Source organism: Tiliqua scincoides, chromosome 1 (assembly GCF_035046505.1).
Source record: "Tiliqua scincoides isolate rTilSci1 chromosome 1, rTilSci1.hap2, whole genome shotgun sequence".
Lineage (NCBI taxonomy): Eukaryota > Metazoa > Chordata > Lepidosauria > Squamata > Scincidae > Tiliqua > Tiliqua scincoides.
This window is the reverse complement of record NC_089821.1, coordinates 253547452-253563492: the sequence shown is the minus strand read 5'-3', so window position 1 is coordinate 253563492 and position 16041 is coordinate 253547452. Positions and strand designations below refer to the sequence as shown.

The window sequence follows — 16041 nt, the reverse complement described above, 5'->3', positions numbered from 1 at the left end:
AAGTGATCAAAATGTGCATTATGTGCTTTCATTACACACTATGCAGATGTAAGGCCTTAATTATTAATTATAGTTAACACCTGTGTTTTGAACATTAACCCTTCCATCTGTAAAAATATTCCCACAAGGCATTGAAGACATTGAGTATATTTATTTTATTTTTAACACATTTATCTTCTTTTTTTTCTTTCACTGATGCCCAGGATGAGGAACAACAAGTAAAATTAACTATGAAAAAAATATAAAATCAGGCACAGTTAACATAGACAAAGCAGTTAGAAAACCAAATAGCAGTCTCACAGCAGTCTTTCCTTTAAAATCAAGCATATTTTAGAAATAGAGCTCTCCCTTGCTCCCAAAATAAAGATTGAGGTGAGGTTATCACCAAATTTCTAAGCATAAAAATAAAAATAATCTAAACAGGATGAATTCCAAAACCATGGTAATATATAACAAAAAATAATCTAATTGGGCATAGTCTGCCCATTCACAGAGGGTACTGAGGGTCAACAGGATCAAGTGACCCCTTAGGTTTATTTTAAAAATAGCCACCAAGAAAGGGGAATTGGATGGGGACTGCACTCTGAAGGGAGAGTTTTCCTCTCATGCTATTTTCAAAATTAACTTTGTACCTTTCAAGCTCTGCTTACCCCACTAAGGAAAACATACGGGTAGTTAATTTAGAACAGGAAACTGGTACCATGGACAGGTATAAAAAATTTGCACACAAGCGTGTACACACACACTCATGTTCAATCTGGACTTGCCTGCAACTGCTTCTAAGAAAAATTAAGCCAACTGATGATGGTTTTCCATCAGATTATCTAGTCTATCCTGAATCTCTCGAAGGTGCATAATAGTCAGGCATCCTGAGAAGATATGAATAATGAGGAATGTTTATCCAGGAACAGACATTTTCTAGGGTGTGTGAAGGGTCACCTCAGAGCCACAGATCATTTGTGTAAGACCAAGAAGAGACAGGCCAGGAAAAGGGGGAAAGGATCTCAGTGAGCACTGTTGGCACCGAGATCCCACTCCCCACCCCTGACCAGCCTAACACTTGAAATGTCCATGATCCTTCCCCAAACAATCCCCACCATCAACCTACCTGCTCTGGCATGCTATTTTCAAAATTAACTTTGCACCTCCCAAGCTGCTGCTTACCCAACTAAGGAAAACATACGGGTAGTTAATTTAAAACTAAATTAGAAGTAATTGCAGGAGCCCCACAACTGATGTGGGACTCCCCTGCTCCTGTGCCATCAGTAGCAAGCTGTCTGCTATTGGAGTGGCTATCGCACTGGCAGCTGAAGTCTTACATTGACGGATTGAGAGATCCATCAGTGTAAGGCCACCATAGGACTGGGCCATAAATTATCCCTTTGATTTTAACGGGCACTAAGATTGACTACTTACTCTTCATTTTATTATTATTTTTCATTTGCTATGACCACAGGGCTGCTCTTATTGACATATATCCTACAAATGTGATATTTACAAAGTCATTGGGTTATACACAATGACCTGCAATAGGAGTTTCCTACATCCTGTTCACCTCAGCCCCTGCCACACCAAAGTCACTCTTGAAGATCAGGGAACCTTTCAGAATGGTGTAGGATAGAGCACAAAGGTGACAACGGAGAGTTAGTGCAAAACTGGGGGACTAGCACGGAAAAGCAGAAATGCTTTCCCCTGATGCAAGAGTCAAGCAAATATAATTTACCATTTCAGAATGTCTCAGAAAAGACTGTCACACTATGAATATTGAATAAAACTTAAATAAATACAGATGTCTCTTTAAAAGAGATGTATCATGCCTTCTATAAAAGTCCAGGGCACTGACAAAACAATTAAGATACAACATTTAATAAAAAGCTATAGCCCCTGTAGACTTCAGCCAATAATCACAAATTCATTTTGTTCACTGATGAAAGCTGGCTTAATATAAATTCTTTCTGAACATAAATTCCCAAGTAAAAAAATAATAATAGCACATCTTTCGCTGGAGATTCAGTCATTACTTAATTTGCATTTTATTTACAGGGTGTAATTATGTCTTCAACAAGACTTCTGACTTAACATATACAATAAAGTTGTCAGTCACAGATAAAGCAACATTTTCACTGACAGAAGCCTCATTTTCAAAGGGAAAAACTAGCTAAGACAAAAGAGTTTAGTTCATTATTAAGACCATTACAACTGCCATGTAGGGGAGTCCATAATAAAACCTGGAAGTGCCACTGGAGCAAAGCTTCAATCAGGCTTTCAATCATACGTACCTATCTCTAAGAGTAAGCAGATTTTAAATGAAAAGGCATTACTTGCAGATAAAATTGTATTTATTGCAGATGAAATTTAATTTATTCTTATAGTTATTTAAAACATAGTATATTTATTTGATATGGGGGTAAGATCATTTTGGGTCTGAAAATAACTCTATGAAGTACTTCATCTGCATGAATGCAAAGTTGCAGTATAAATCATTTACTTTCGAGTATCTAATCATCCTTCAATGTAAATAAGAACAATAAGTACCTACCTCCCACTGACAGTGATTTCATCAACTCCATAGTATCTATGCCTAAAGTCAACCCACGGCATAGAAGTATGATATTGGCCAAGTAGATGAATCTTCACTTGCCATGTTTTCACAAACTCTTGAAGGGTGGGAGTATTGTAGAAGTCATTGTATCCTGGCCGACGATTAGGTTCTGGCGTGAGAATGCTGAAAGTGATGTTTCCACGAGAATATGGAGTCATGCTGTTTAAAACCCAAAACAAGCAAAACAACTATTCAGGATGCTTTTGGAACAACCAGTAGTTATTTTATTTTCAAACTAAGTTGTCTAACTTTTATCAAGAAGAAATTCTGATGCTGGCTAAATCCACAGCCAGTTGTAACTTTTGATTTTTTTTAAAGGCATCATCAAATTATATCCCTGTGTTCCTAAATCTTAACTATCATTTATACATAAAGGGCGCAGTTTGCACTGAGTTATAGAACTAGAAGCAAAAATGTGATGTAAACAGGTTTGTAATAGGTTTTCATCAAAGATTTCTGTGCAGTTGCAGTGGCCACAAAGCAAGTGTGATGGTAGAACAATTACTATACAGCAGAAGTCTAGATTTTCTGAAGTCAACATCTCCCTAGGGTTTTAGAAGACATCAAATAAAATCTCTGAAAAATTTTATAGTGGATCTATACAATACTTCAGTACAGGATAGTGTACTGTGGATCTATACTATACTTCAGTACAGGATTCCCTCATCTGCTGAAGGGAAATTCAGCCTTACAAATTCTCTTTTACTCTCCAGGGCTTGGCACGGAAATTGAAATTCTACACAACCCTTTTCTCATGCTGTATAAAGTGACCCATGGCCCAATCCTAGCCAACTTTCCAATGCTGATACAGCCACAATGCAGACTCAGAGTAATGGATCAAGTGTTCCCTTATCTTAAGGAGGCCTCCATGATTACTCACCTTTGTAGGTTGCAGCACATGCCCTGTTGGCATGGCTGCATCAGTGCTGGAATGTTGAATAGGATTGGGCCCCCAGTCTTCCTATTCACAATTCCTGTCTCCTTGCAGTGGCACTCAGTGACAGGGGATGAAGCTAAGATAGATAAGACCCTCCAAGTATCTATTCCTAAATTGTTCAGAGGCTAAGATGCAACAACATACTTAGATACACCCCTTAGTTTAGAAGTAAATTCCTTCCATGGGTCTTCTTATTCTTTCTATGGGTCTTCTCCCCATAAGAGCCCACTCCACTTTGTGGACTCCCCTTTGGTTGCTGTGTGGCAGGGCATTTGGTTCCAAAGATCACAACTTGGAAAAGTGCCATTTTGCCCAGTAAGCAGGGAAATTATCTCCTTTGAGTTTCTTCTTTCATAATAACCCACAAAGCAGATGCACTGTAAAAAACCATTGTTGGTTGCAAGTCTGAGCAACATCATTCAAAAGATGATATTGCATTATGTTAACGCTCAAGGTAATACATTTGTTAAAATGTATCTCTTCCTAGTAAGCTTGATTTGGGTCTTTAGTGGAGCAAGTACTGTGCTCCAATAAAGCAGCATCTTGATCACCACCACCGAATGCCTCTTCAGATACAACAAGCATGCCCAAGTCTTTAGAGCAGGGGTGCTCAATAGGTGGATCGCGATCTACCAGTAGATCGCGAGGCAAAAAGAGTAGATCGCGGAGTGCTGACCCCCCCTTCAGGTGCCTCTGGGAGGAAATGCCGGGAGTAAGGCCCATTGTACTCAATGGGGCTTACTCCCAGGTAAGTGTGACTAGGATTGCAGCCTCACAGCCTAATCCTAGGCATGTCTACTCAGGAGTAAGTCCTGTTATACTCAGTGGGGCTCAAGGTACACCAACATACATTGTACACATTTATTGGTACATAGAGAGATGTATGTATGTATATGTTATGATGGCGCGAACATTGTAAAAAAAACTCTGGTAGATCTCCAGGCCTTGCTGGGTTTCAAAGTAACTCTCGAGTCAAAAAAGTGTGAGCACCCCTGCTTTAGAGGGTATTTTCAAATTAGCTTTACTGCACATCTTCCCTACACAACATTGTTCACTTGAATCACTTCCTATTATCATTTATGTCATGTAATTGAAGAGAAAACAATGTTCCATGATAAAACATTTATGATCGTACTTCACACATTAGCTCTTGAACTCCTTTTAAGAAATGCACTAATTTTTTTACGTTGGGTGGTTGTCGCTGCTGCTGCTTTTTATCAGAAACTCATTTTGATTATTTACCAAAACATTAGTCATTGCTCAGGCAATGAATTTGGCAATTCTTTCCTGCCACTGAATGGTTACAATGCAAAATATGTTTTGATGAAAACTGATGTACTCTCCATGACCTCTTGTTCCTCCCTTAGAATGTTGAATTGTGAAAGCCCAGAGAAAGATGCTGACACTTTAAAAGCAGAGCTGCCAAGATGGAAACAGCAAACAAAGAAACAACAACAAAACAAACACCCACTGCACCTGGTGGAATGCTCCCTGATGGCTTTTCAGACAAGTGCTACACAGCTCTGATGCTGACTAAGTTCTGAATTTTGCCAAGAGTTGGTGCAATTCAACAGTTATGGCTGAAGGCAGACTTTTTTTTTTTAAATAACCCCCCCCCCCCCAAAAAAAAAAGTTTGCAGCATGCAAACAGGGCTCTTGGAAATTTAAGATACTCACTGAGAGTATAAGCACAACTATGACTGCAATCCTATCCACACTTACCTGGGAGTAAGCCCTATTGCCTATAATGGGACTTACTTCTGAGTAAGCACGTCTAGGATTGGGCTCTATGTCTGTTTGGATATGCAGTTTGTAGGTGTGTTCTTAAAAGTATATGGCAAGGTAGGTCACCAAAAGAGAAGGAACATCTGCCATTCCATTTTTGTAGCAGTCACGTTTCCAAGACAAGAGGTCAGACTTACTGTGGGTTCCTTTTCCAGTCAGCCAACAGGAAACCAGGCAGAAAAGTGTTATCTCCTTCCCTGGGACAAGCCAGGGCCAAAAAAAAATTGAGGTCCCTTCAGGAGGGGAGTCTTCATGAGTAAATGAAACAAAAATACTCTCTACAGAACACAGGAAATATGCAGGTAGATGGGCAAGTCTTATTGGACTAACACACCCACTGACCAGAAGCAAATCTCTCAGTAACTTCAACTACCTGTTCTTGGCCAGCTGGGAAGGAGAGCAGGCAGCAGTACTGACAACTCAAGGTGGACCATAAGAAAACTCTACAGTACTTGTTGAAGGACCCTCCATCCAAACAAAGCTTTGGAGGAGGAAAACTGATTTATCCTGTAGTGACTTGCAAAAGTATTTGGAATGGATTATGTAGCTGCGCTCTAGATGCCTTCAAAGGGGTCACAAATGAGTCGATATCAACAGGAAACAGTGGCATCACTAGGGTTCGCATCACCTGGTGCGGGATGCCAGCGCGTCACCCCCAATACAGTAGGTGGGGCAACACCCCAGGTGGTGGGTGTGGTGATGTACCATTACTCCACCCCCACTGGTTTCTTGGCTGTACCTTTTGAGAGAACAAAGATAGAACACATTCTGCATGAAATGACGCATTGATTGATATTGATCGACGCATTGAAATGACGCATTGAAATGACGCAATACATGATGGTATTATTTCTCCAAACTGTGATTTTAATGATTTTGAAAACTTGTAGTCACACACACACACACCCCCTGTGTCAACTTACTAACACCTTACTGTAGCAGTTCTCAAACTTTTAGCACTGGAACTGTTTAGAATGACAATCTGTCCAAGACCCAGCAAAAGTGATGTCATGGTGGAAGTGACACCATCAGGGAAATTAAAATAAATAAGTATAAATAATTAAAGTAAAACAAATAATTAAATAAGCAGAAGCCAGCCCTGGTCCACCAAGTGAATTTCCTTTGTAGGCTGCCTGCAATAACACCCCCCTCCAAAAGCAGTAAGGTTTTCAGCCCTACCCAGTGCCCAGTTCAATTTAAGAACTTCTTTTTAAACCAGATCACTGTCAGGATCCACCTGGCTTTGAAAGTCTCAAAAAAGTTCACCTTATCAGCTGAAGCCTCTGTTTGGATCTAGTGTGTGTGGGGGGGGGGGAGAGGCTGCCTTCTGGAGCATTTATTGAGCTCCAGTTTCATCAGATCAGGACCATTCTGGTGGCTTCACATTCCCCTTTGCCTGGCCTGACCACCAGCCAAGGCACGTTTGCTTATGTGCTAGTAAACGCAACCGTGAGGCCAGTGGCATCACTAGGATTCGCGTTACCTGGTGCGGGAGGCCTGCGCATCACCCCATGCAGTGGGCGGGGCAATGCCCCAGGTGGTGGGCGTGGTGATGTACCGTTGCCCTACCCCCACTGGTTTTTTGGTTGCACCTTTTGTTAGAACAGAGATATTTCAATGTGGTTTGTTTCATTGCATTCCGCATGAAATTACACATTGATTGATATATAATATGATGGTATTATTTCTCCAAATTCTGATTTTAGTGATTTTGAAAACTTGTAGAGTCACACACACACACACACACACACACACACACACACACACACACACACACACGTCAACTTACTAACACCTTATTGTAGCAGTTCTCAAACTTTTAGCACTGGGACCCACTTTTTATAATGACAATCTGTCCAGGACCCATTGGAAGTGATGTTATGGCCAAAAGTGACATTATCAAGCATATTAAAATAAATAATTATAAATAATTAAATTAAAAGAAAAGAAAAATTAAATAAGGGGGAGCCAGTCCTGTTCCACCAAGTGAATCTACTCTGAAGTCAGTCCTATTGGGGTCAATGGGGATTACTCTCAGGAAAGTGTGGGTAGAATTGCAGCCTTTGAGCCCAAGTGTATGCATGTTTACTCTGTAAGTAAGTCCCAAAGTGGTCAATGGCACTTACTCTGTAGTCTGCCTGCAACAACAACCCCCCAAAAAGAATCAGTGAAATTTCCAGCCCTCCCCAGTGCCCAGTTTAAAGTTCTTCTATTTCAGGCATATCAAGATAAAGACCCAACTGGCTTTGCAAGTGCAACATAGAAAACATTCTCCTTACCAGTTCAAGCCTCTATTATTATCCTTTTTAGCGGGGAGGGAAAGCTGCCTTCTGGAGCATTTGTTGCACTCCAGCTCAATCGGATCACGACCATTCTGGTGTTCTCACATTCCCCTTTGCCTGGCCTGACCACCAGCCAAGGCACATCTGCCTACTTGTGAGTAAACACAACTGTGAGGCTGCTTTACTTTCCATAGGGCTCAATAGACTGGGAGGAAGGCAGCTGGGAGGGAGGAACCTCCTTTTCCTGTGTTTCTGGGGGCTGCACTCATTGGATGAGGACCATTCAGACATTCTTGGAGCCTCTCAGCCTGCCCTTTCCAATGGACTAAGGCAAGTTTGCCTACTCATGAGTAAACATGGCCACATGGCTTCGTTTTGGGCTCAACAGACTGGGATGGGACCTTCTTCTCGGGGGCTTTTGGGGGGCTGCATTCATTGGATCAGGACCATTCTGGTGTTGTTGGATTCCTCTCAGCCTGCCCTTTCCAAGGGACTATGGCAAGTACACCCACTCACGAGTAAACACGAGATATGGCTCACTTTCACTTTCCATAGGGCTCCATGCATTTTTTGTTCTCCAGTTTTTTGGCCATAACTTTTGATAGAAAGGAGATATTTCACTCTGGTTTTCTGCATTGTATTCTGCTCGAAAGTCTGCATCCAATGTTATATAACATGATGGGGTTAGTCCTAACCACCATGATTTTAGTGTGTCACCTCCCAGTGCGCGTCACCCCCCCGTGTGCATCACCCAGTGTGACCCACACCCCCCGCACCTCCCTAGCAACGCCACTGACAGGAAAGATTTTATCTTTAGACCTGTAGGCTATGGACATACATCGGAAACATCAACAAGTAATCACAGGCCCTAGGCATATTGTTCCTATTGTTCCTGAGCATGCAGCTGTGCCAAAACAGGTTGTGCTGCATGCTATGGAGGACAACGACGACACAAACGGGAGACTTGGGAAAGGGAAAATATTTTCCCTTACCCTACATAATCCTCCTTGACAGCCAATGGGAACAAATCTGAAGAGACAAAGGGGGGGATGTTGGCTTGCTCCGGGGGGGGGGGTGTCAGCATCCAGTGCAAGTCACTCCTTGCCTTTCCCCAATCCATCCGAACCCTCCCAACCACCCACTCTGTTCCATCCACTCTGCCAACTTACCAGCATCAGTGGCTCCTCTTTGCCACTGCCCTGTGCAGAGTCCTCCCTTCCATCTGTCATCAGCAGCCTGGAAACATGGGGCTATGCATGCTTCTGGGTCAGCATTTACAATGTTATAAAGCATGTACCTCTGCTGGAACGCTAGTTGCAGCAGTGATACAGCTGAATAAGATTGGACCATTAGAGAGGACTGTGACTGACAGTCAAGCCTCCAACAAACAAGATCACACAAACCTTCACATACCAACTGGAATTCAGCAAAGGACTTTCAATCTTGATAACCATTTATACCGAATTTTAAGTGCTTTACTAAATACATACAGCCTCATTCATCTTTCCAGAAAGTCTGTAAGGTGAATACTATTAATATTCTAATATTGCAAATGGGAGCTTGAGGCTAAAGAAGGTGACTCTCTCCAGAGTCCATCTGTAGTCAAAGTAGGATTTGAACTTCATTCTCCCAGGTCAAGGGCTGCAGGCTATGCCTTGATCGGAAGATGTGAGCTCTTCCTTTTTCCCAGCTTCTTTTAAGCTTCCCCTGAGTGTACTTGATGGCTATTGAGCTCACGCTGTTTCATATGTAACTCCCAAACAAATCTGTCTCTGACAAGACCCAGTCTCAGTGGCATGAGAGCCACTACTGACCTCATGCTATCCATGGTAGGTCCAAAATTATGTATATTTTACATTTCATCTACTGTGATTTCAGAATGTAACCTGAATCATTATGCATGAGCTTCACCCATAACAGGTCTCTCACAGTGTGACACTGTTACACAAGTTCCCATTTCTTCATACCTGGGAAGCTGGAGGCAGTTGACAGAATTTGGATTTTCTAGCAATCCATTATTCTCCATTCCAAACACACTGCAGTCCCTTGCAAAGTATTGCCAGTCTTCCCAATCAAAGTCTTTTTGCTTTTTCCTTTGTATTCGTACTGCTTCAGGTTGTGGGCTGAAAAACTGAAGTATAATATAAAATACCTACAAATCAACAGCAAAACATGAAAAAATTTTACACCTGTAGGTCCTGATACAGCTAAAGTTACTAATGAAAGCAAATGAATTTTTTTAGTCATGATTATTAATCTAATCCATGAGTTACAATGGGACATCATTCCACTGGATGCTATGGGATTAGAGCAACAAATCATATATTTTTAAAATGTTAATCCTGTTTGTATGGATATTTTATAATGCTTAAATGATTAAGAATTGCAATCCTTAATGGGGTATCTCTGCCCCAGCCTTTCTGTTTCATTCCAATGGGGAAAGGTCCACATGAAATACAGCGGGATATAACTTATTGAGAGTTGCTTTATGCTGAAGGGACTACACCAGAGTATGTTTCAGGTAGGGCTTATTGCATCAGCAAAGACAGAATATGCCAGGAACACCCAGTATTCCTAACCTTCATCTTTTCATCTTCATCCTCTAGTTATTTTTATTCGGGCTGCAGCTGCACACACCTTACAGGGACCACCTATGGAGCAAAAGCCGAGAGCTGCCTGGGGTCAAATGCCAGGCCCGCTGAGAGCCCCAAATAGGTTAGGAGGAGGAGGAGCTACCTAGGAGGAGCTACCCAAACCTGTCTCTGGGGTGTCAGTGGGGCTATTCCAGGAGGGCTTAATTTTACTGTGGGTGGGGACTCACTCCCTCTGAAGGGGGTAAATCTCCTAACTCCTCCCTGGTCTTCAACTTCTAAGCCCCTCCTCTGTCCCGTTCTACTCAGTCTCCTTCCTTCTCCCAGACCCCTTGTCTTTTTGCCCTTACCACCTCTCGCTTCACCTGGACTTCTTTTTTTTTTTGTTGTCTTCCCTTGTCCCTTTCTCTTTCACTCAGTCTGGGCTCTCCCTTTCTTTGCTACCCAGTAACTGGCTCCAGGCTTTTCATCTTTCCCTCTGCTGCTCAGCTCCTTCACACCTCTCTCCCTTCACCTCTTTGTCCCTCAGTCTTTTTGGCTCTGTCTTCCTCCTCCCCTCCATTTCCTTTCTCCCTGCCTTTAATATTTCCTGCCCCTGCAGGTCCCACCCCCTCCCAATCAGGAAACCAGGCAAGTCGGTCTTAGCCTCTGTCAGCTACCAAATGCCTAGCGATGATGTTACTGTTGCAGTGCAGCCAAGCAGGCAGCAGCATAACTAAGGGGGGGTAAGGGGTACATTGCCCCATGTCCCAGGCCTTGAGGTGCACAAGCTGCGAGCGGCCTCCTTGGGATGAAGTGCCTCCTGGGACAAAATGCCAAGGTAAGACAGAGCGAGATAAGCATCTATACAAGAAGGAGGAAGTGAAGGTAATTGTACTCTCTCCTTTGTCTAACGTTAAATCAACTTTAAAATTTAGTTTTACCTTAAAGTTAGTACTTAATCTAACCTGAGGTGGGAATTCTGAAGGTCCAGTAATTTGGGGCATAGGAGCTCAGTGAGAGTAATAAATATAAATACATGTGCATACTTAATAAAAGCAGCAAGGCAGAATTTGGACAGGGAGCTGATTCTGAAGGGAGTTACAGCTCAAGTCTACACAGGTCTACCCTGAATAGGTGCAGAGTCCACTTGAGACCAAAGCAGAGGCACTTAGAAAACAAACAAAACAGAGGAGGATAAAAGGAGGAAAGCAAACTTTTCTACTTTAATTTACTTTATGCTTAACCCAATTTAGAACTTAATCTAAATTAGATTACTATAAAGTTAGAACATAATTTGAAGGTCTAGTAATTTGGGACACAGGGTGCAGGAGCTAAATGAGAGCTAAATAAATAAATAATAGCAGCAAGGAAGAATTTGGATAAGGAGCTTATTTTGAAGGAAGTTACAGCTCTAGTTTGAGATGGACTAGAGTTTACTGGAGGACCCCAAACGAAACAGAAGAAGAGGATAAAAGAAGGGGGATGCGCATTTTAGTGTCTTAACTTTAAACACTAAAGTGTTTTAGTGTTTAAACTTCAGCGTGTAAGTTCTGCAAGTTCTAACACTCTAAAGCCAGTTCAGTTCAAATTCAAAGTAAAGACCAGCTTGGGTTTAATACAGTTCAGCCCAAAGAGGGCTGAATTAAGAGGGCAATCATAGAGGGTAGAATGAGGTGGCACTGATTGAAGGGGAAGGGCAGATCAGCTCTGGGAAGAGGGCAGATGCAGTGGAAGTAGCAGCCCCTGAATCTTAGCCCCAGACCTGTGTCAACAATTTCTCTAGTGCAGGTCCGACTAAACTCCTCCATGCTACAGAGGCTTACCCCTGGGCAAGAGGGTACCTCAGCAACTGCCTCCCCCAACCCGTAGGATGAGGAGTAGCTGTTTTGGCATTGTTGCCTCAGCAGGGGGCAAGGGAGAGACCATAGAATTGGGTGCCAGTGTAGTGCCCTTAATAATAGTTATAGCACAAAATCAGAACATAAACATTATAAAATTTACCCATTACTACAGTGAATTGCAAAGTGTATGCCTGGAATTCAGGTTCCTCAATGAGAAGATTAACAGTGGCATACACCTTGCTCACTGCTGATCTTCCCTAATGCATAGCCAAGGAGGTGTTTTGGATAGTTGTGGGGCAATTAGCAGGTATTCCTCAGAATAAGACATATTGATGTGGTGACATTTCCAAAGGATATGAAGATGAAAAACAACAACAACATATGACTCCAGGGTTTTATAGGAGGTGGGGGGGGGAGTGGAAGGAAAGAGAAAAGCATTTACCTGGTTTTTCCCTCAAAATAGTTGGAGGCTATCACAAAATTAAGGGCCCAGTCCTATCCAATGTTACAACACCAGTGCAGCTGCAGTTTAGCCCCAAGGTAAGGGAAAACCGTTCCCTTATCTAGAGGAGGACTCCATGACTGCCCCCCCATCACAGGATGCAGTGCATGCCCCATTGGCATGACTACATTGGCATAGGAAAGGATTGGTCCCTAAGTTGCACTACAACTACAAATTTATTCTCATTCATTGTCTTTGTATTTTTGATGAACCAATAAAAGCAAAATAAAACGAACAAATTCCATTCTTATCACTCAATAGCATATTGGAAAAAGTTCATCTTAACGTTACCTGGTACTGTCCATTTTCTAAGTCTATTGTGATGGTTACTCCGTTGTTGATTTGTTCTGTGATGCTAAATACAGAGGAAATCCATGAAGTCCCAATATCATTATCATTGATATAGGTCAAAGGGTGAGCTTCAGGGTTTAGTCTGAGTACTCTGTCATTAGTTGTGTCATCAGCACCATTAGGGATACAGTATCGCTGCACCAAGGGGTGAACCCTGGGGTGACTGCCAGGACATCGGCATTCTGACTGAGTGTGTAGTTGAGGAAATTTTCTAGACCGAACCTCAAAAATGTCTCTAGCATAATACAAAGATATAAGAAATCAGACACATGTCAAAGTGAAGACCAAGCAACATTTGTAGCAGGGATATGCAGTGGGCGAGGAGGCAGGGGACACAGCGCTTCCCCACTGGAGTCCTTCAAAAAGCGTCACCACCGTGTGAGGCACACAAGTGCTCACAACCCACGTGCAAAAGCGTGTGGGTTCTGAGTGTTTCCACGCCTCATACAGCAGCGGCACTTTTCAAAGGAATCTGGTAGGGAGGCTCTACCTGCCTATCTACCCACTGGACTTCACTGATTTGTAGAGCCCCAGACATCACTACCCTTAATTATAAACAAAACCTGAAACGAGTGCAGTACCATTAGTAGTCACATGGTTATGCTTAGAGAATGAGATATAAAATAAGAAAAGTTTCTGTTGGCATCTAATCTGCTAGCTTTGACTTATGCAGGATTAATGAACGCGGAGAAAAATGGAACACAGCTTTAAACGGTATTAACCTGAAAACTTACATCAACAAAATGCTGGTCAAGTTATTACGTATATTATTTTACCAACTTAATGTATGGACCTTGTGACTGACATGAATTCAGTGGTGTCACGAACTTAACACTGCTCAGGTGCTTAACTCTTATTGCAAGAAGATTCCAATTATTGAATAAGGATTTGGCCCCTTTAAGTTTATTAGGGCCGATGCAATTGTTTTAACCTCAGTAAATAGTGGGAGTGTTAGCTGGCCCAGGTCAAGACCACACTATGGAGTGGGTAAACTCTTTACCCCTATATTGTCCCATCCAAACCTCTTTTCTGGGCACAAAGTAGTTGTGGGAGCCCTGATCTGGACTGAAGTTGGTGAGGGCAAAGGGAACAGATGACCAGATGATTTAGGACAGACAGTGTACATGCAAACAAAAATAGAAAATTACCACAGATACTGGAGTCTAAGTCGATCTCACAAATGAAAGCAAGTTTTGAGCCAAAAATCATGGAATTTTCTTTGACCTTTGTCAGTCAGGGGTAGAACTTAGGGAACTGTCTGACTGTATTTCTGAGACTCCCCACTGATACCAAAAAAACGCAGGCCCTCAAGTTCCTATATTAAGCTGGCATAGTACTATGTTTGTAAACAGGAGCCTCTAAGATCCAGCAGCTGCCTGCCTGCCTGATTGCATGCTGGCTGGTTGCGAACTGTCTCCCTGCAGGAGGGAGCTGTTGGGAGAGGCAAGGAGGAAAGCATGGCCAGTCAGAGCATGAAATTGTGTGCAGACTGAATTTTGCTGGCATCCAAGGGGAGGGAAGGCAGGCAGGAAGAAAGGAGAGAGGAAGCAAGGGAAATTTTCCGATCTGCAGTTGTACTGTGTTTGTACACAGCAGTCTCTAAGACCCAGCAGCAGCCTTCCTACCTGACTGGCTAGTGGTGAAGCTTCTTCCTGCAGGAGTTCTTGGGAGAGCTAAAGTGTGGCCAGCCAGAGCATACAATTGCCTGGGGTAAGCTTGTGCCTAATGCTCCTCTGGGCTTCTCTTGGCTGCTGCAACACGCCTGAACTGCCCTGACCCCCCAGAGTAACCAGTGGATAGGATGAGGAGACAACCTATGCTGGATTTTTTGCTTAAAATTTCCTGTTTTATAGGCGAGTATCTACAGCAGGTGCTGCTGCTACTGGTGGTTTTTTAAAGCTGCAGCAGGCCTAATGGACACAGTACCTGGAAAAGAAGCACTTGGCAGTAGGTGATAGTGGAGTTTCTACACCATGGGGCCACAGACATAAGATTTTTGCAGTTGTTCAGCCCCAAGCTGCTATCTTTTTCCCTTCACAGCAGCTCCAAGTAGTAGAAAGTGTTGGGAGTTAGGGGTGAACAACAAGATGGCTTCACTCCAGCCTAAACACAGTTGTTGCCACTGATGGCAGAAATTGCCTGATATAGTCTGCATGCACACTGTAGGAGGGAAACAGGGCTTTGGCATGCTGTACACAGATCTCTTGGCACTTGAAGACTGTGCCTGCGGTGGGCTGGACTGAGCCCTTGATTTTTCAGCAAACTATCCTAGAATATGGGTTCGCAGCCTGAACCCATGTGCTTAATGAAAAGCCATACTTGAATTTATATGCATGAAGCTCCAAAGGTCACAAACTTGTAAAGAAATTCTCTTATAAATAAAGATCTGCACATTTCAAAGCAACCCCCCCCCCCCAATAGCTTCTTCCTCTTGGTTTCTGCACTTTTGGAGTTTGCAAAAAAAAAAAAAAAAAAAAATTTCCCTACCTGTTTGTAAGTGCCACTTGGTACAATCTGAAATCTTGCATCCTTCCAACAAATTGCTCTGAACCTGCAAAAATACTTTATAAATAAATAATCCAATTCCATCAACCAGAAAACAGCTCTGTACTGCATGAGGAGATCTTAAATTCTGCACACAGAGATCTCTCTTGCACAATTACCTCTTCTGAATGAAACCATCTTGGTTCTGGACAAAACTATGGAGGGCAGTGACTTAATTTTTTTGATTAAAATGATTTATAATAACTTTATAGGAACATTTTGTACCTATCCCTTATCTGATTACAGAGGTGGCACACAGACTGGCTCATTAGACAGAAGTAATGAGCCAGTCCATGTGCCACCTCTAATTAGAGAAGAGATACAGTAGGGACAACTGTAGCTGTCAGGTTATGTGATAAAGATGAAAGGTATGTTTTTAAGATTTCCTTTCCTTTTAGACAATTATTGTGCATCTGGTATTCCAAATGACAATCTCAACAAGAAGTGCTTCTAAGTGAGAATTTTCAAATTTTGATATATAGGAGCCTGATGGTTCCATTGGAATAAATCATGTTTCTTAAAGCCAGATGCAGATATATTTAGGACTTAGCTCTAAATTACAGTATGTTCTGGATCAGTGATACTAATCCTTTATAAATCTGCAGAACCAATTCATCACCAAAT

General features: G+C 42.3%; 1 protein-coding gene across 1 annotated transcript in view; it reads right to left on the bottom strand.

Annotated features, from left to right (window-relative positions):
- The window catches only part of USH2A (usherin), a 567365-nt gene that overhangs the window by 507194 nt on the left and 44130 nt on the right, over positions 1 to 16041 (bottom strand). Inside the window, exons 4-7 of the mRNA XM_066623430.1 lie at positions 15361 to 15424; positions 12814 to 13108; positions 9574 to 9758; positions 2540 to 2761 (exon numbers count right to left, since the gene is read on the bottom strand). Of these exons, the coding sequence (XP_066479527.1) occupies positions 2540 to 2761; positions 9574 to 9758; positions 12814 to 13108; positions 15361 to 15424 (766 nt within the window). The remainder of the gene's footprint in view (positions 1 to 2539; positions 2762 to 9573; positions 9759 to 12813; positions 13109 to 15360; positions 15425 to 16041) is intronic.